The sequence below is a fragment of the Dicentrarchus labrax genome, unplaced genomic scaffold, assembly GCF_905237075.1.
Source record: "Dicentrarchus labrax unplaced genomic scaffold, dlabrax2021, whole genome shotgun sequence".
In the NCBI taxonomy this organism is placed as follows: domain Eukaryota; kingdom Metazoa; phylum Chordata; class Actinopteri; family Moronidae; genus Dicentrarchus; species Dicentrarchus labrax.
The window spans coordinates 183,292-202,240 of NW_026136711.1; the positions used below are offsets into that span (position 1 = coordinate 183,292).

At 44.7% G+C, this 18,949-nt stretch overlaps 1 protein-coding gene across 2 annotated transcripts in view; it reads left to right on the plus strand.

The window, feature by feature from the left end:
* LOC127371979 (E3 ubiquitin-protein ligase RNF123) overlaps positions 1 to 18,949 on the plus strand; it is a 127,848-nt gene that overhangs the window by 47,256 nt on the left and 61,643 nt on the right. For both annotated transcript variants that reach the window (XM_051415251.1, XM_051415250.1), the window contains 4 exons: positions 1,606 to 1,662; positions 2,593 to 2,724; positions 2,939 to 3,014; positions 3,488 to 3,572. In XM_051415251.1, the coding sequence (XP_051271211.1) occupies positions 1,606 to 1,662; positions 2,593 to 2,724; positions 2,939 to 3,014; positions 3,488 to 3,572 (350 nt within the window). The remainder of the gene's footprint in view (positions 1 to 1,605; positions 1,663 to 2,592; positions 2,725 to 2,938; positions 3,015 to 3,487; positions 3,573 to 18,949) is intronic.

Here is an 18,949-nt window from a genome sequence, read left to right on the forward strand (position 1 = left end):
AGTACAAATACTGCATTATAAACCTCACTGAGGTTTAAAGTAACATTGACTGAAAGAAGTCCCAGTGCAGTAAATGTCCCCGTTAGTGTTTATTATCTGATGTTCCTGGATTTATATTACTGCTGTATTATGTCTTTATATTACTGCTGTATTATATTACTGCTGTATTATATTACTGCTGTATTATGTCTTTATATTACTGCTGTATTATGTCTTTATATATTACTGCTGTATTATGTCTTTATATTACTGCTGTATTATATTACTGCTGTATTATGTCTTTATATTACTGCTGCATTATTCTTATATACTGCTGCATTATATTACTGCTGTATTATATTACTGCTGTATTATGTCTTTATATTACTGCTGTATTATGTCTTTATATTACTGCTGTATTATGTCTTTATATATGGTACATTTCGGCTGCTCCAATTAATTTGTATTTATCAAAGGCTAAAAAAAGAACTGGAAGCTCCCATCAATCACAGTGTTGGTATAAGAGTGAATGCAGGGTGCGGTCCACATTTAAAAATAGAGTAAAGCGCTGTGTTTGTTTCCTCTAATGAGATTATTTTGGGTTTTAGATAAATCTTCTGTGAATCATCCAACTTTGCACCACTTAGTATCCTAATTGATCTTATTCCTGTGGGAAAGTCTATTTTCAGCACAGCAGCTGAACTATTTACTGTTCTCTCAGTGATACACAGCAAACTGAAGCTTTGTTTCTTTTCTGTCACTTTTTAGCCTCATTAGCCTCGTTAGCCTCGTTAGCCTCGTCAGTCCAGACTGAAAAACTGTTGGATGGATTAAATGTGGTTCAGGATGAATTGTAATAGTTGTAATAGCTTTCTTGATCCTCTGCCATCATCAGGTCAGTGTTAACAACCAGAAACCAACCAACCAGCCTCAGCTGCACTTTGTGTTTACCGCTAATCAGCTAATGTTTGCACGCTAACACGCTGAACCAGGGGTTAACAACCTTTATGTCTGCAGCCACAAACCCCCCCCCCCCATGAGCTCTATTAGCTTCAATAAACAACATAAACTCAAGAAAGTAAATATTCTAACACCTTTTTCCCTCATTAAAAAGAAAAATACAGCCATTCACTTAGGAGGTCAGTTAGCTAACATGAATTAATTAATTAAAATTAATTTCCGTGTAGATCCACTGTCACACTACAAACTGACAGAAACTAATTAAAACAGTTTTTATTAGTCTCCACTGTTCCAGCCGTCACCAACTCTGCTGTCTGACAGAGTTAGATGTGAAAGTATTCTGGCTCTACAGGCTGGTTTTCCTCTCACTCATTCTTCAGAGGCAGATCATTAAATTAGCTAAATAAAAATGACAAAAACAAAAAAGGAACTGGACTGATAGCCGATATATTTTTGTGCCAATATAGAAGATATTGAGCTTGTAACAAGAGAAGAATGAATTATCAACACAGAGACACAATTAGAACTGAAACTGTTTTTATTTCAGTATAATTTAGTATTTTTTATTTTGTGGCTGTTTTTGAATTTGAATTCTGTTGACCTGTTGTTGTCTCAGATACACATTAATGATGATTCCTCTCACTGTGTCCTTTCTTTTTCTTTCAGATCCAGCAGGCTGCAGAGCGTCCAGAGAGAAACTTTGTGGACACTCGTCAGCTGAAGGTAATCAGTCATAAACATGTCTGTCTCTCCGCTCCTACACACAATACTGCCTCATACTGCCATCATTTTTTACTGCAAATTGGGCTAATTGTGCATATTTGCCCCATTTGGGTATTTGCATTGACTTTGTATGTAACTTACTTATGCAAATAATTGTATTCACATTTGCTGGGAACACACAGCGAGATGTTTAATCAGTGAATAATTTAGTTTGATTGTTGTATACAGCAATAACACCTTTGTTACATAGGTCAGGACAGAGGTCAGTGGTGTAGATACAGGGCAGAGGTCAGTTCTGTAGATACAGGGCATAAGTCAAAATAGTTTTAGTGAAATCCAATATTTGGCATATATATATATATATATAATTTGACACTAATTGTCTTTCAGACACAGTTAATACATATTTGATTGAGTCAATTTGACTATTATACTAAGTTACAGAAGACAGGGTACAGGTCAGTGCTGTAGATACAAAGCAGAGGTCAGTGTTGGAAATTCTTTATTATTAGGAATGTGTTGTACCATCTCTCTCTCTCTCTCTCTCTCTCTCTCTCTCTCTCTCTCTCTCTTTCCCCCCTCTCTCAAGGTCCTCAGTGACATGAAAGTACCGTATACACAGACAAACAGTAAATATCGAGACAGAATCAGAGGATCTTACTTTAGACAGAGCATGAAAACAGTTCATTCATTCATAGTTTGGTGGTATTATTGTCAGTGGAAGCTTTAGAGTTACACACCATGATTACAGAACTATAAAGGTGTTATTATGTACAACAGGTGGGAAGATGATATGGAGGGAATATTTACAGGTGGATTGTTCCAGTACTTTCTTCTATTGACTAATACAAACTGTAGAAAGGAAACTGTGTCCTTGTTGTCAGACTGCTTTAGATGACATTGCTCACCTGTTGCACGATGTGGTTCCAGGTGTGTGCGACCTGCTTCGACCTGTCGGTCAGTCTGCTGCGAGTGCTGGAGATGACGGTCACTCTGGTCCCGGAGATCTTCCTGGACTGGTCCCGGCCCTCTGCAGAACTGCTGCTCAGACGACTCGCTCAGGTGAGTCACTTCACTGCGCTCGGTGCTTCTTCCACCGCTGACAGATGATTGTAAAGGAAACTATAATGAAGCTGAAACTGGGTCAGCGTGTGTCCACTGTGGCCTGCAGGTGAAACTGGGTCAGCGTGTGTCCACTGTGGCCTGCAGGTGGCGCACTGCTGGAAACTCACTGTAACTTCTGTAGACTGACTGAGATCAATGTTTCCTCCTGCAGCTGCTCAACCAGGTGTTAAACAGAGTGACAGCAGAGAAGAACCTGTTTGACCGGGTCGTCAACCTGAGACTGCCAGGTACACACACACACACACACACACACACACAGAGAGACACACAGAGAGACACACAGTAACACACAGACACACACACACACACACACACACACACACACACACACACACACACACACACACACAGAGACACACAGTTATTAGCAGCTAATTGAAGCTATTGATTAAACTCAATTAGTAATTGATTCAATATCAACAATAAAGTTTTACCAGTTGCCATCATATTGTCTTTACTAACAGATGCACTTTTGTGTGTGTGTGTGTGTGTGTGTGTGTGTGTCTGATTGTCTGTCTGTCTGTCTGTGTGTCTGCGTGCGTGTCTGTCTGTCTGTCTGTCTGTCTGTCTGTCTGTCTGTCTGTCTGTCTGTCTGTCTGTCTGTCTGTCTGTCTGCGTGCGTGCGTGCGTGCGTGTGTGTGTGTCTGTCTGTCTGCGTGCGTGCGTGTGTGTGTGTGTGTCTGTCTGCGTGCGTGTGCAGGTCTGGAAAGTGTAGACCACTACCCCATCCTGGTAGCTGTTACGGGCATCCTGGTTCGGATCCTGGTGGACGGAGAGAGACAGGGGTATGGTGTTTTCTTTTTATGTGTTTGACTGTGAGCATTACCCATAATGCACCTGAGCCTGGGTGGAAGTACAGCAGCTCAGTCTGTGGGTGGTTGCAGGGTCTCTCTAGACCAGATTGTGGTAGCGGAAGCGTTCAGGTTTCTGTTTATAGAGATTAGACTCAGAGTTCAGATTGCTTCTGAAGTGGTGGTCTTGAGTTTGAGCTCACTGAGGAAGAGTCACATCCCTTTCTCCTCCGAGGGAACGGAGGGAACAGAGGAGGGAACAGGGAACAGAGGAGGGAGGGAACGGAGGGAACAGAGGAGGGAGGGAACAGAGGCCTCTGTCTCTCTCTCTCTCTCTCTCTCTCTCTCTCTCACCCCAACTGGTCGAGACAGACGACCACCCACCTAGAGCCGGAGGATCTGTCCTAGGTTTCTGCCTTTTAACAGGCAGTGTTTCCTTGCCCTTGTCTCCAAGGTCTTGCTCATGGTGGTACTGTTGGGTCTCTGTAATTAATGTTATAAAGAGTTCGGTCTAGACCTGCTCTATTTGAAAAGTGTCCTGAGATAACTTCTGTTATGAATTGGCGCTATACAAATAAAATTGAATTGAATTGAATTGAATTGAATTGAATTAGAGGAGGGAGGGAACAGGGAACAGAGGAGGGAGGGAACAGAGGAGGGAGGGAACAGAGGGAACAGGATTCAGGCTTTTATTACGGATCTATCAGTCAGGACACACACACACACACACACACACACACACACACACACACACACAGTCCAATGAGCACATCGACCAACCAATGGACAGACGGTGTCAGACTGTTCGGGTTCAGGACTTTAGTCATCAGTTAGCAGTTGCTATGCTAACATGGAGCCAAACATTGTGATTACAGTTAACAGAAGATAACAGATCGGTTGCAGAGGGGCCCTTTAAACCTTTCTACCATGTAAACCATTGAACCGGATTACTTACTGGTTCTGGTTCTGGTTCTGTCTGCACAAAGCCTCTGTCCTACAGTGGATGCTGGTCCAGAACCTGGCAGCTGACCTGGACCTCTGCAGGGAGATGGTTTGTAGTTAGTGAGCTCATACAGACCAGCAGTGACGGTGGGTTTCCTGGTGTCCGTCAGTGACTTTGAGGTCTCTGTTGAACGGTTCTCTTGGTGGTTTTATGTTTGTTGGTCTGCTGAAGTTAGACTCTGTGAGTAATAACACTTTAATCATTAAGTGATTAAATCCAACATGGCTCCTGATGTTTGTGCTGCTCTGCCTTTTTCATTCTGTCGACGTCACTTTAACAACATTCACTAATTCAGGGATACGTTTTCTTCCTCTGTCTGCCTACAGCAGAGATCCCCAATACACAGTATATAGTAAATACAGTATTACAGCTTCCCAATAATTATGATAAATGATTAATATAATTATGATTAATGATTAGCTTTATAATATGTTGTTATATTGATTGAACCATGTGGAATAAAGGCAGTGTTTATATTATATTATGAGTCTAGCTTTAGTATGGATGAAATCCAGCAGATATCTGAATGCTAATAAACGTTAGCGAAGAGGAGCCGGAGCTGATGTCATTAAATGAGGATATAATTGATCTGAAGATGTCACTGATCGTCTGTGGCTGTCGGCTTTTCATCACAGTTTGATTGAGCTTTAATTAACCAGGCGGCTCCTCCGCTGACGTCAATCCAAACTCGTTAGCGGCGAGCTGACCTCAGCATTAAAAGGGGCGAGAAGAAATCAGTTTATTTTAATGGCAGTTTGGGAGAGAGCCCCTTCAGGCCACCGTACTTTAAAGTGTGTCTGCTGTGTGGAGGATTATGGGAATTAAAGAGTTGAACAGAGACTGAGAGCTGTTTGTCTCTGTGGACAATATTTACACACACACACACACACACACACACAGAGTTACATTATATGTGTCTAATAAAGAGTCTTTGATGGTCGTCTGTGGTGATCAGACCTCGATAATGTTGTTCACTCTGAGCTCAGTTACATGAAGAATGATACTTTTATCATTGGAGTCTATAAACTGACTAACCCTAACCCTCCACTGCAACCAGTGTTACCCTAACCCTCCACTGCAACCAGTGTTACCAGTGTTACCCTAACCCTCACACTGCAACCAGTGTTACCCTAACCCTCCACTGTAACCAGTGTTACCCTAACCCTCCACTGTAACCAGTGTTACCCTAACCCTCCACTGTAACCAGTGTAACCAGTGTTACCCTAACCCTCCACTGTAACCAGTGTTACCCTAACCCTCCACTGTAACCAGTGTTACCAGTGTTACCCTAACCCTCCACTGCAACCAGTGTTACCAGTGTTACCCTAACCCTCCACTGTAACCAGTGTTACCCTAACCCTCCACTGCAACCAGTGTTACCAGTGTTACCCTAACCCTCCACTGCAACCAGTGTTACCCTAACCCTCCACTGTAACCAGTGTAACCAGTGTTACCCTAACCCTCACACTGTAACCAGTGTTACCCTAACCCTCCACTGTAACCAGTGTTACCCTAACCCTCCACTGCAACCAGTGTTACCCTAACCCTCCACTGTAACCAGTGTAACCAGTGTTACCCTAACCCTCCACTGTAACCAGTGTTACCCTAACCCTCCACTGTAACCAGTGTAACCAGTGTTACCCTAACCCTCACACTGGAACCAGTGTTACCCTAACCCTCCACTGCAACCACTGTTACCCTCCACTGCAACCAGTGTTACTCTAACCCTCCACTGCAACCAGTGTTACCCTAACCCTCCACTGCAACCAGTGTTACTCTAACCCTCCACTGCAACCAGTGTTACCCTAACCCTCCACTGTAACCAGTGTTACCCTAACCCTCCACTGTAACCAGTGTTACCCTAACCCTCCACTGCAACCAGTGTTACCCTAACCCTCCACTGTAACCAGTGTTACCCTAACCCTCCACTGTAACCAGTGTTACCCTAACCCTCCACTGGAACCAGTGTTACCCTAACCCTCCACTGCAACCAGTGTTACCCTAACCCTCCACTGTAACCAGTGTTACCCTAACCCTCCACTGTAACCAGTGTAACCCTAACCCTCACACTGTAACCAGTGTTACCCTAACCCTCCACTGTAACCAGTGTTACCCTAACCCTCCACTGGAACCAGTGTTACCCTAACCCTCCACTGCAACCAGTGTTACCCCTAACCCTCACACTGTAACCAGTGTTACCCTAACCCTCCACTGTAACGTGTTCCTAACCCTCCAGTGTTACCAGTGTTACCCTAACCCTCACACTGTAACCAGTGTTACCCTAACCCTCCACTGTAACCAGTGTTACCCTAACCCTCCACTGTAACCAGTGTTACCAACCCCACAACCAGTGTTACCCTAACCCTCCACTGTAACCAGTGTTACCCTAACCCTCCACTGTAACCAGTGTTACCCTAGTTTGTGTATTGGGACAGACTATCACCAATCACTTCCTGTTTCCTCCACTGGTTGCTTAGCAACAGCTCAGAGCCAGTCCAAGAAATAAACCCCCAACTATTGTTTCACTCTTTGGTTTAATGAGCTGTAACATGTTAGTCAGTAAGCTATAGACAGCAAGGCTAGCTGTTCCCTCTGTTTCCAGTTGTGAATAACCCAACTTTCAGAAAGAAAGAAAGAGAAGATGATTTCAGTGAATATCCTGATTATTTAATCGACACATGGTCACCTTTAGTGAACCTTTAGAAAAATAAAGAGCGAGTACAAATTTACATATGAGAAAAACATGGTGGGCCGTTCGGAGGTCGTTCGTTGGCACCGAGGGAACGAGACACTTCCAGATTGTCTGACTGCAGATCTGTGCTGAGCATTGGCCAGTGCCGGAGAAACACTGGATATCAGACATTAGTGATGCACCACAACCCGTTCTACCTAACCACTCGTTAGTCACATTTATTTAATGTGTTGTTAAACAGAATAATACAGCTCTACTGTAACCTACAACAGTTAGCATGTGCAGCGTCATAGCTTACTATTCAATTCAATTCAATTTTATTTGTAAAGCGCCAATTCATAACAGAAGTTATCTCAGGACACTACTACAGCTAACGTTAGCGTAATGAATTAGCCAGCTACAGCTAATCAAATTCAATTCAGACTGTTACAACAATAACTGATAAATGTCCAACTCGACAGTTAGGAGCTACGAATAAGAAGCTGTTTCTGTCTGAAATCAATGAGCATTTGTTTAGGGCGTTTGGAAGGATCAATAGCTTTATTGACGATAAACCGAACAAGCTCACCGTGTTTGTGGATGTTTGTTCTCTCCAGTGAACGACTCTGGTTGTTCATTCTAGATTAAAAAGAATTGAATTAGTGTCGATCAGCTGGCTCTCCTGCCCATGCTGTTACATCATACTATCAGATCAATAGGCCATAGGTGGATCAATGTCCTGATCACTTTGTGCTGATGGATCTGATCGGTTGGTTCGCGTTATCGTGTTTAAACAAACAGGGAATATCCGGAGTTTTGCCTCGCCTCGGAGGAGCCGGCCCCGCTGTGGACGACACTAATGCCTTTATTCATTTCAACAATTACGTTACTGGTCACACAGAGTCCATTAATGGGCAGTGAGCCTTCCTGTGGTATCCCATCAGCACTCTGCTGTACTGCCCAACACTCAGCTCTCACTAACAGCATCACACTCATTTATATACAACCTACAGTCACGAGCCTTCCAGCAGACAGGAACACAGCACCGAGTCAAACTCATATACAGGCTCATACATATATACATATACTGTACTATATACATATATATATACAGTATATATACAGTATATCAGTTCATATATATGTGCAGTAAAAGCTGAAATGTGTTTATTTCATAAAGCTGAAGGCAGAGAGACGAGGTGAGACCCAGCAAGGGGGACGTCGGCTTTAACTTCACGCCTCATGTGTGAACTCGTGGGACTAATTACACCTGAAGAGCTCCGTCAGCACACACACACACACACACACACACATACACACACATACACACACACACACACACACACATACACACACACACACACACACACACACACACACACACACACACACACACACACACACACACACACACACACACACACACACACACACACACACACACACACACACACACACACACACACACACACACACACACACACACACACACACACACACACACACACACACACACTCCTCAATTAGGCTTCACAACCTGAGAAAACTCTGCTCTCTCTCAGGAAATATTAATTTCTGGTGTTGTATGCAACCTGCTGCTTATCACAGAGAACCAATCAGATGGCGTGTTCCTGAGTAATGACATCAGGAGGATCTGATCGACTGTATTGATCCACACTGGGGAATAATTCACCGGCTACAGCAGCTCCACATAGAAAGAGTTCCACCATAAACAGCTGATTTATGCAGATGTGCTGGTAGACCACTTCTGTAAGAGGTCTGGGGGATCTGGTTGTAGGGGCACTCATGGGGGCACTGTTTCGAACACCAAGGGGAGCAGATGCCCCCCCAACCCGCCCTCGAGTCCACCGGGACCCTTTTGTAGTTCTGCTTGTTGATTTATTTCTTCATGTCTGCACTTTTTGAGGATATCGATCCTTCAGTTTGTGGTTCTGGCCTTGGCTCATCCTGGACTCTATTGATTCACTTTGCTGTCCCTGTTTAATAAATAATTTCACGTGATTGACGTCCAGTGTTCAGACTTTGGTTTGTGGATCGAGAGAGGCCGGTGGAAACTGGACTGTGACCCAACCCCTGAATCCAGCTGGTTGTGGTTGTTTACTGGAGCTCCACAGAACTGGAATGTGGCCTCTCTCATTTATTACAACACCCACATTAGCAGAGCAGGCTGCATGTGAGCTGCATCAGGACATGAAATTAGTTCAGACTGCAGCTCGAGGCTGTTCAGACCACGAGCTGCATTCAATTAATCAGCCAGCAGCCCGGTGGGACAGTCCTGGTCCGGGTCCACAGCCACTCTGAGGGTTGCATCTCTTACAGCTAGTTCATTAACAATATGTTTAATGATTATAGATTATTGATGCACAGTCTCATATTACCTCAGTAGTTCTGTGATTCTGGCTGCGGCCCGGGTCAGAGGTCAATGGGAAGTGATGGAGCCCCCCCCCCTCTCAGAAAACCTCTGGTTCTTATTTGTACGTGATTCTGGTTGCTGGGTTTGATCAGTGATATCTGCAGTGTTTTTAATCTGTCCATCGTGTCTCCCTCTCTCCTCTCCCTGCTCACATCAGGACTATTAACACCCCCCCCTCCCTCCCTCCCTCCCTCCCCCTCTGCAGCGTGGAAAATCAATGGTGCTAATTATTGTCCATTACCTCGAGCTGAAAGACATCAGAAGCAGCTCGCAGCCATCCACAGATTAGATTGAGACTGAGGCTAATTAGCTTAGCAGCTTTGGAGCATGAGAGGCCCGGGCTCTGGGGAGGTTGTTTTTCTCCAGCGCTGTAAGCCCGCCGCTCAGACTCTTATTGCTCTGTGCCATCGCTGCTCATCCTCTCAGCTGGAGGATTGCTTTTCAATACGTCCCACTGAGTCTGGCGGGGGGGTAAATGGTTTCAGGAATGTTTCCCCCCCGAGGTCGAGGTGGTGGACTCGCTCAGATTAAAGCGTATTGATGAAGGACGGACAGCGGACACAAGAAGAGTGTCTGTTAGTGAAGTGAGAGGGCTGCAATCAGCCCTATATAGTATAATAATAAAGGTAATCAGTGGTGGACCAACAGGAATCAACTATAATGACTTTCCCATCAGCCTCAGCTGCACTTTATGTTTACTGCTGGTTAGCTCATGTTAGCATGCTATTAGCTAGCACTGCAGACTTAGCATTAATGTTAAAGTGAACCTGGTTAAGCTTTAGATCAGCAGGGTGATGTGAGCTATAGAAACATACAGTGTACAGTCTTTGTGGGATGTCTACAGGTCATTTGCATTATTTATTATATATTTTAGATTTGATTTACAAATATTAGAAATGCTCCCGCCACAATAAAAGCCCAGTAAACTGTGGAGAGTCCCCGTTACCGTCGGTTACTGAAGAACGAGCCCAGAGACCAACAGATTCACATTTACACTTTTAATATCATTACAGCCTCATTTCAGTCAGTGTGGTGTTACAGTCGAGTCTTTACGCAGCATGAGGACATATTATATAATAATAATAATCCATCAGCTGTTTATATGTGTGTGTGTGTGTGTTTACGTTGTTTAACTTCAGCATTTTGTTCATTTCTTACGTTTCTTCAATGCTGACTGAGATTTGTTTGGAGGAAGTCTTTCCACCATTTTGTTTTCCTCTCTTCACAGTGATTCTTTCTAAAGTTTCCTCCTTTCTGTTATTTGATTTGATTTGGTTTACACTTTAGTTTGAGCTCACTCACTGAGCGCTGACGACTCTCACATGCACACAGATACAGCAGATTCATGCAGCTGTAAACATCCACTGTAAATTATTTTCTTACAAATAACAGTGTGAATAATATATGATATATTTAGATCTACGTTCTTCTTCAGCCATTCTGTGTTTATTTTCTTCCACTAATGCTGCGTTCAATTTCAACTGGAAAGTCGGAATTTCCAAATTCTAGGGCTGCACAATATATTAAAAACATACAACTATTAAGACAGTTATGTGATTCACAGTTAGTGTGGGAATCATCATTTTTAGTATAGAGTTCCCTGTTGGAAATTTAAACTGGAACAACCCCCAAAGTACGATTTCCAACTAGGAAAGTCAGGAGAACCTCACCAGCCCCGAACTCAGAATCCAAGACGTCAAATAAGTGAAAGTTGTATTAATATTCTGTTTAGTAGCGGTTCAGCTCAGCCGTACACACAGCACTGTCCAACTTCAGTCAGTGGACATGTTGCTACGATGTCTGTATGTTGTTATCAGCTGCTATTGCTAACAGTGGCTAATGGTTTCTCCCACTGTACTGGAACGCGGCCGTTCCCAGGTCCGTCTTCCAGAACGCAGCGTAAAAACTTAATTAACTAAATCATCCACTATTTTGTTTAGTGCTAATTAACAAATGTTAGCATGCTAAGAAGTTAAAGGCACTAAGAGGACCAGTTTAATACCGATACCTCCATATGTGCCACAGAGCAGATATTTCTATAAAGTTATTATTCGGGGACGGAGTGCGTCGCGTCGGGTGGATTTTGGCCGTAACATTAGTCAGCTGGATGTATCTGTGTGTTATCAGACATTTTCAGTCAGCTGCGTGTATTTTCTGTCCTGCAGGTCTTTTGTTATTTTGGTTCCACCTGAAGACGTAAAAGAGGAAATTGTTTCCGTCATGTGTGCAGGAAATCTTGAATTGGATTTGACGTGGAGTTCAAACACCGTGCTGAATGTTTGCATAACAGTGTGTGTGTGTGTGTGGGGGGGGGGTGGTATTGTTGGTGCTGAAGCGGATTCCCTGTTCTTCCTGGTGGTCTTCTGTTACCGTGGAAACGACAGACTGAAGGCGGGAGACGCCGACGGTCAGAACGAAGAGGAAGTTCTGAGGAAAATAAAACAGGAGGAGGAGGATGGGAGGAAGGAACAGGTAGACATGTGAAGGGTCAGAGGGCAGAACATAAGACGGAGGATGTACAGAAGAGGTAATTGCAGATGGATGGGAGTCAGACGGAGGCTTTTAGAGGGACGGTGAGAGGTTCTAGTGCTGAAGTAGAGAGTAGAGGTTGGAGGGATAGATCTGAGGGAAAGAGAGGTAACAAGAGGTGGTGGAGGGAGAGACAGGATGTAAACAGGTAAAGGAGATGGAGGAGGGGAGAGGCAGATATAGAAGGAGAGAGAATTAAACAAGTTCTAATCTAATAGTTAATATTAAATATTCAGTTTACACAAGTCTTATTTATTTGTTCACGTGCTTCAAATAATGATTATCCTCTCATTGAATCGATTATTATCTATAAAACATCAGAAAATACTATATACATTGAATGTGTCAGTGTGAGTCAGTGTGTGTGAGTCAGTGTGTGTCTGTGTGTGAGTCAGTGTGTGTGAGTCAGTGTGTGTCAGTGTGAGTCAGTGTGAGTCAGTGTGTGTGAGTCAGTGTGTGTCTGTGTGTGTGAGTCAGTGTGTGTCAGTGTGTGTGTGTCAGTGTGTGTGAGTCAGTGTGTGTGAGTCAGTGTGTGTCAGTGTGAGTCAGTGTGTGTCTGTGTGTGAGTCAGTGTGAGTCAGTGTGAGTCAGTGTGTGAGTCAGTGTGTGTGAGTCAGTGTGTGTCAGTGTGAGTCAGTGTGAGTCAGTGTGTGTGAGTCAGTGTGTGTCAGTGTGTGTGTGTCAGTGTGTGTGAGTCAGTGTGAGTCAGTGTGTGTCAGTGTGAGTCAGTGTGTGTCAGTGTGAGTCAGTGTGTGTGAGTCAGTGTGTGTCTGTGTGTGAGTCAGTGTGTGTGAGTCAGTGTGTGTCAGTGTGAGTCAGTGTGAGTCAGTGTGTGTGAGTCAGTGTGTGTCTGTGTGTGTGAGTCAGTGTGTGTCAGTGTGTGTGTGTCAGTGTGTGTGAGTCAGTGTGTGTGAGTCAGTGTGTGTCAGTGTGAGTCAGTGTGTGTCTGTGTGTGAGTCAGTGTGAGTCAGTGTGAGTCAGTGTGTGAGTCAGTGTGTGTGAGTCAGTGTGTGTCAGTGTGAGTCAGTGTGAGTCAGTGTGTGTGAGTCAGTGTGTGTCAGTGTGTGTGTGTCAGTGTGTGTGAGTCAGTGTGTGTGAGTCAGTGTGTGTCAGTGTGAGTCAGTGTGAGTCAGTGTGTGTCAGTGTGAGTCAGTGTGTGTGAGTCAGTGTGTGTCAGTGTGAGTCAGTGTGAGTCAGTGTGTGTCAGTGTGAGTCAGTGTGTGTGAGTCAGTGTGTGTGAGTCAGTGTGTGTGAGTCAGTGTGTGTCTGTGTGTGTGAGTCAGTGTGTGTGAGTCAGTGTGTGTCAGTGTGAGTCAGTGTGAGTCAGTGTGTGTGTGTCAGTGTGTGTGTGTCAGTGTGTGTGAGTCAGTGTGTGTCAGTGTGAGTCAGTGTGTGTCTGTGTGTGAGTCAGTGTGAGTCAGTGTGTGTCAGTGTGAGTCAGTGTGTGTCAGTGTGTGTCTGTGTGTGAGTCAGTGTGTGTGAGTCAGTGTGTGTCAGTGTGTGTCAGTGTGAGTCAGTGTGAGTCAGTGTGTGTGAGTCAGTGTGTGTCAGTGTGTGTGTGAGTCAGTGTGTGTCAGTGTGTGTGAGTCAGTGTGTGTGAGTCAGTGTGTGTCAGTGTGAGTCAGTGTGTGTCTGTGTGTGTCTGTGTGTGAGTCAGTGTGTGTCAGTGTGAGTCAGTGTGAGTCAGTGTGTGTGAGTCAGTGTGTGCCAGTGTGAGTCAGTGTGTGTGAGTCAGTGTGTGTCAGTGTGAGTCAGTGTGAGTCAGCGTGTGTGAGTCAGTGTGTGCCAGTGTGAGTCAGTGTGTGTGAGTCAGTGTGAGTCAGTGTGTGTCAGTCAGTGTGTGTCAGTGTGTGTCAGTGTGTGTCAGTGTGTGTGAGTCACAGTGTGTGTGAGTCAGTGTGTGTGAGTCAGTGTGTGTCAGTGTGAGTCAGTGTGTGTCTGTGTGTGAGTCAGTGTGAGTCAGTGTGTGTCAGTGTGAGTCAGTGTGTGTCTGTGTGTGAGTCAGTGTGTGTGAGTCAGTGTGTGTGAGTCAGTGTGTGTCAGTGTGAGTCAGTGTGAGTCAGTGTGTGTGAGTCAGTGTGTGTCAGTGTGTGTGTGTCAGTGTGTGTGTGTGTGTGTCAGTGTGTGAGTCAGTGTGTGTCAGGTGTGAGTCAGTGTGTGTCAGTGTGAGTCAGTGTGTGTCTGTGTGTGTCTGTGTGTGAGTCAGTGTGTGTCAGTGTGAGTCAGTGTGAGTCAGTGTGTGTCGGTGTGTGGAGTCAGTCAGTGTGAGTCAGTGTGTGTGAGTCAGTGTGTGTCAGTGTGAGTCAGTGTGTGTCAGTCAGTGTGTGTCAGTGTGTGTCAGTGTGTGTCAGTGTGTGTCAGTGTGTGTGTGTCAGTGTGTGTGAGTCAGTGTGTGTGAGTCAGTGTGTGTCAGTGTGAGTCAGTGTGTGTCTGTGTGTGAGTCAGTGTGAGTCAGTGTGTGTCAGTGTGAGTCAGTGTGTGTGAGTCAGTGTGAGTCAGTGTGAGTCAGTGTGTGTCAGTGTGTGAGTCAGTGTGTGTGAGTCAGTGTGTGTCAGTGTGAGTCAGTGTGTGTGAGTCAGTGTGTGTCAGTGTGTGTGTGTCAGTGTGTGTGAGTCAGTGTGTGTGAGTCAGTGTGTGTCAGTGTGAGTCAGTGTGTGTCAGTGTGAGTCAGTGTGTGTGAGTCAGTGTGTGTGAGTCAGTGTGTGTCTGTGTGTGAGTCAGTGTGTGTGAGTCAGTGTGTGTGAGTCAGTGTGTGTCAGTGTGAGTCAGTGTGTGTGTGTGAGTGTGTGTGTGTCAGTGTGTGTGAGTCAGTGTGTGTCAGTGTGAGTCAGTGTGTGTCTGTGTGTGAGTCAGTGTGAGTCAGTGTGTGTCAGTGTGAGTCAGTGTGTGTCAGTGTGTGTCTGTGTGTGAGTCAGTGTGTGTGAGTCAGTGTGTGTGAGTCAGTGTGTGTCAGTGTGTGTCAGTGTGAGTCAGTGTGAGTCAGTGTGTGTGAGTCAGTGTGTGTCAGTGTGTGTGTGTCAGTGTGTGTGAGTCAGTGTGTGTGAGTCAGTGTGTGTGAGTCAGTGTGTGTCAGTGTGAGTCAGTGTGTGTCTGTGTGTGAGTCAGTGTGAGTCAGTGTGTGTCAGTGTGAGTCAGTGTGAGTCAGTGTGTGTGAGTCAGTGTGTGTCAGTGTGTGTCAGTGTGAGTCAGTGTGTGTCAGTCAGTGTGTGTCAGTGTGTGTCAGTGTGAGTCAGTGTGTGTGAGTCAGTGTGTGTCAGTGTGTGTGTGTCAGTGTGTGTGAGTCAGTGTGTGTGAGTCAGTGTGTGTCAGTGTGAGTCAGTGTGTGTCAGTGTGTGAGTCAGTGTGAGTCAGTGTGAGTCAGTGTGGTGAGTCAGTGTGTGTCTGTGTGTGAGTCAGTGTGTGTCTGTGTGTGAGTCAGTGTGTGTGAGTCAGTGTGTGTCAGTGTGTGTCAGTGTGAGTCAGTGTGTGTGTGTCAGTGTGTGTGTGTCAGTGTGTGTGTGTCAGTGTGTGTGAGTCAGTGTGTGTCAGTGTGAGTCAGTGTGTGTCTGTGTGTGAGTCAGTGTGTGTCAGTGTGTGTCAGTGTGAGTCAGTGTGTGTCTGTGTGTGAGTCAGTGTGTGTGTGTCAGTGTGTGTCAGTGTGAGTCAGTGTGAGTCAGTGTGTGTGAGTCAGTGTGTGTCAGTGTGTGTGTGTCAGTGTGTGTGTGTCAGTGTGTGTGAGTCAGTGTGTGTGTGTCAGTGTGTGTCTGTGTGTGAGTCAGTGTGAGTCAGTGTGTGTCAGTGTGTGTCAGTGTGAGTCAGTGTGTGTGAGTCAGTGTGTGTGAGTCAGTGTGAGTCAGTGTGTGTCAGTGTGTGAGTCAGTGTGTGTGAGTCAGTGTGTGTCTGTGTGTGAGTCAGTGTGAGTCAGTGTGAGTCAGTGTGTGTGTGTCAGTGTGAGTCAGTGTGTGTGAGTCAGTGTGTGTGAGTCAGTGTGAGTCAGTGTGTGTCAGTGTGTGTGAGTCAGTGTGTGTGAGTCAGTGTGTGTCTGTGTGTGAGTCAGTGTGTGTCAGTGTGTGTGAGTCAGTGTGTGTCTGTGTGTGAGTCAGTGTGTGTGAGTCAGTGTGTGTCTGTGTGAGTCAGTGTGTGTCAGTGTGTGTCTGTGTGTGAGTCAGTGTGTGTGAGTCAGTGTGTGTCAGTGTGAGTCAGTGTGTGTCTGTGTGTGAGTCAGTGTGAGTCAGTGTGAGTCAGTGTGAGTCAGTGTGTGTCTGTGTGTGAGTCAGTGTGTGTGAGTCAGTGTGTGTGAGTCAGTGTGTGTCAGTGTGTGTCAGTGTGAGTCAGTGTGTGTGTGTCAGTGTGTGTGTGTCAGTGTGTGTGTGTCAGTGTGTGTGAGTCAGTGTGTGTCAGTGTGAGTCAGTGTGTGTCTGTGTGTGAGTCAGTGTGAGTCAGTGTGTGTCAGTGTGAGTCAGTGTGTGTCTGTGTGTGAGTCAGTGTGTGTGTGTCAGTGTGTGTCAGTGTGAGTCAGTGTGAGTCAGTGTGTGTGAGTCAGTGTGTGTCAGTGTGTGTGTGTCAGTGTGTGTGTGTCAGTGTGTGTGAGTCAGTGTGTGTGTGTCAGTGTGTGTCTGTGTGTGAGTCAGTGTGAGTCAGTGTGTGTCAGTGTGTGTCAGTGTGAGTCAGTGTGTGTAGTCAGTGTGTGTGAGTCAGTGTGAGTCAGTGTGTGTCAGTGTGTGAGTCAGTGTGTGTGAGTCAGTGTGTGTCTGTGTGTGAGTCAGTGTGAGTCAGTGTGAGTCAGTGTGTGTGTGTCAGTGTGAGTCAGTGTGTGTAGTCAGTGTGTGTGAGTCAGTGTGAGTCAGTGTGTGTCAGTGTGTGTGAGTCAGTGTGTGTGAGTCAGTGTGTGTCTGTGTGTGAGTCAGTGTGTGTCAGTGTGTGTGAGTCAGTGTGTGTCTGTGTGTGAGTCAGTGTGTGTGAGTCAGTGTGTGTCTGTGTGAGTCAGTGTGTGTCAGTGTGTGTGAGGCCAAAGTCAAAGCTAACATTACTGCTAAGCTAGTGGAACATATTGTCTGATTAGGCTGTTAGCTGGATAACGTTGGATAGCTTGCTGTTTGCAGGTTACTTTATTGACTTGGTTCCAGTATCTAACTATCTGAGTGGATATATTAGTTGGCAAACGTTAGCTTCCCCAGCTAACATGATCCATGATACTAACGTATGTATTCTGACAAACAATAAATGATGTAGCGGTACAAAGCTAACAATAGCTTTCTGCTAGCCAAGAGTGATGCGAGGGAGGGGCATCCAGCTAGCTAACTGTAGCTAAGCTAAGCTGGGGTTGTCTGTCTGGCTGTGTCTTGGCTGTGCATTGTGGGTCTGGCGTTGGTTGCTTCGTGGTGTTGCTTGATGGCTGATTTGTAAACGGCGAGCTAGTTAGTAGCATGGAGCTAACGGTCCAAATTAAATATAGGAACATTGCAGATAGTAACATACATTTCATACATTATTATAGAAATATACATTATAATAATATTTAGAAAGAAAGAAAGAAAGTCTTGATAGTCTCGTGTCTTCTCCTTGAAAGTCCTTATATAACGAATGGTGCCATAAAAAGCCTGATCTATAGGCTACAACCACACAGCTGCTCCTGTATGTGATATATACGTCATCAGTGGTGTCTGTGATACAGTCAGACGTTGAGGAGACTTTGGCACAACAACAGCAGTTACTTGGCTCTGCAGAGCTGCACAGATGGAGCCACAAACACAGCTAACATGCTAAATAAATGAACACTGGTGTCTGATCACATCGACTCTCATTAATACTACTTAGTGTAATTCATTTATTTACCATTTGACATTTATTTGATTTACTGCTCTGCTGTAGCAGCCTGCAGGACTTCCACATTGGATGCAGAGAAGTGATTTATTCAGCCCTGTTTTTATTACTTGGTTGGTTTAGCATTTAAAAGCTGTTTCTGTTTTCTTCTGTCCTCATAAAGACAAGTTAAGACCTTTAGAAACAGTTCCTAAACAATGTTTGTAAGTTTGTACATTTTTTGTTGCTGCAACTAATAATTGTAATTAATTATTGATTATATTTATCAGTTATTAATCTGCTGATTATATCCTCAATTCTATGTTTCATTTATTAAATATCAGATAACCATCACTATCATCAGCCTCGGAGTTACACACATCCCAAGATGTCCCACTAATTGTCATAATTGACAAAGAAGACCAACAGCTTGAGTCATGTTAGAAGCTGGAACCAGAAGATGAGGCTGTTTTAATAAAGATTATTCTGATAACTTTGGGTCTTGAGGGTCCAAAGATACAGTGTGCCGAACAAACTCACTTCCCAGGAAGAGTTTGTTTCCTTATTTAGTAAAAAATAGACAAATAAACAACAGGCAACATGCTCTGAAGACAGTTCAGAGCTCCGCCTCGGAAGCACTGTTAGTGGATTTCCAAGACGCGCAGATTACGGAGCCAAACTGTGTCACCGATGTGACGTTAAAACGCCGTTTCTAGGTTGAACTTCAGGGTCACAGCCGTTCCCAGGGTCAGTTAAATTCATAATAACCAATAAAAAACGATGTTTCTTTTTACTTTAAAACCAGTAAGACTGAAGTCTGTTGCCTGGAGACTTTGTGTAACGGTGATATTAAATAATAAAAATAATTTGAAAATTTACCAGATTCTATGCCTTTTCTGTGCCTGACTGCAGCTCATCCAGGATTTTATGTCCTTAAGACATGTTTGTAATTT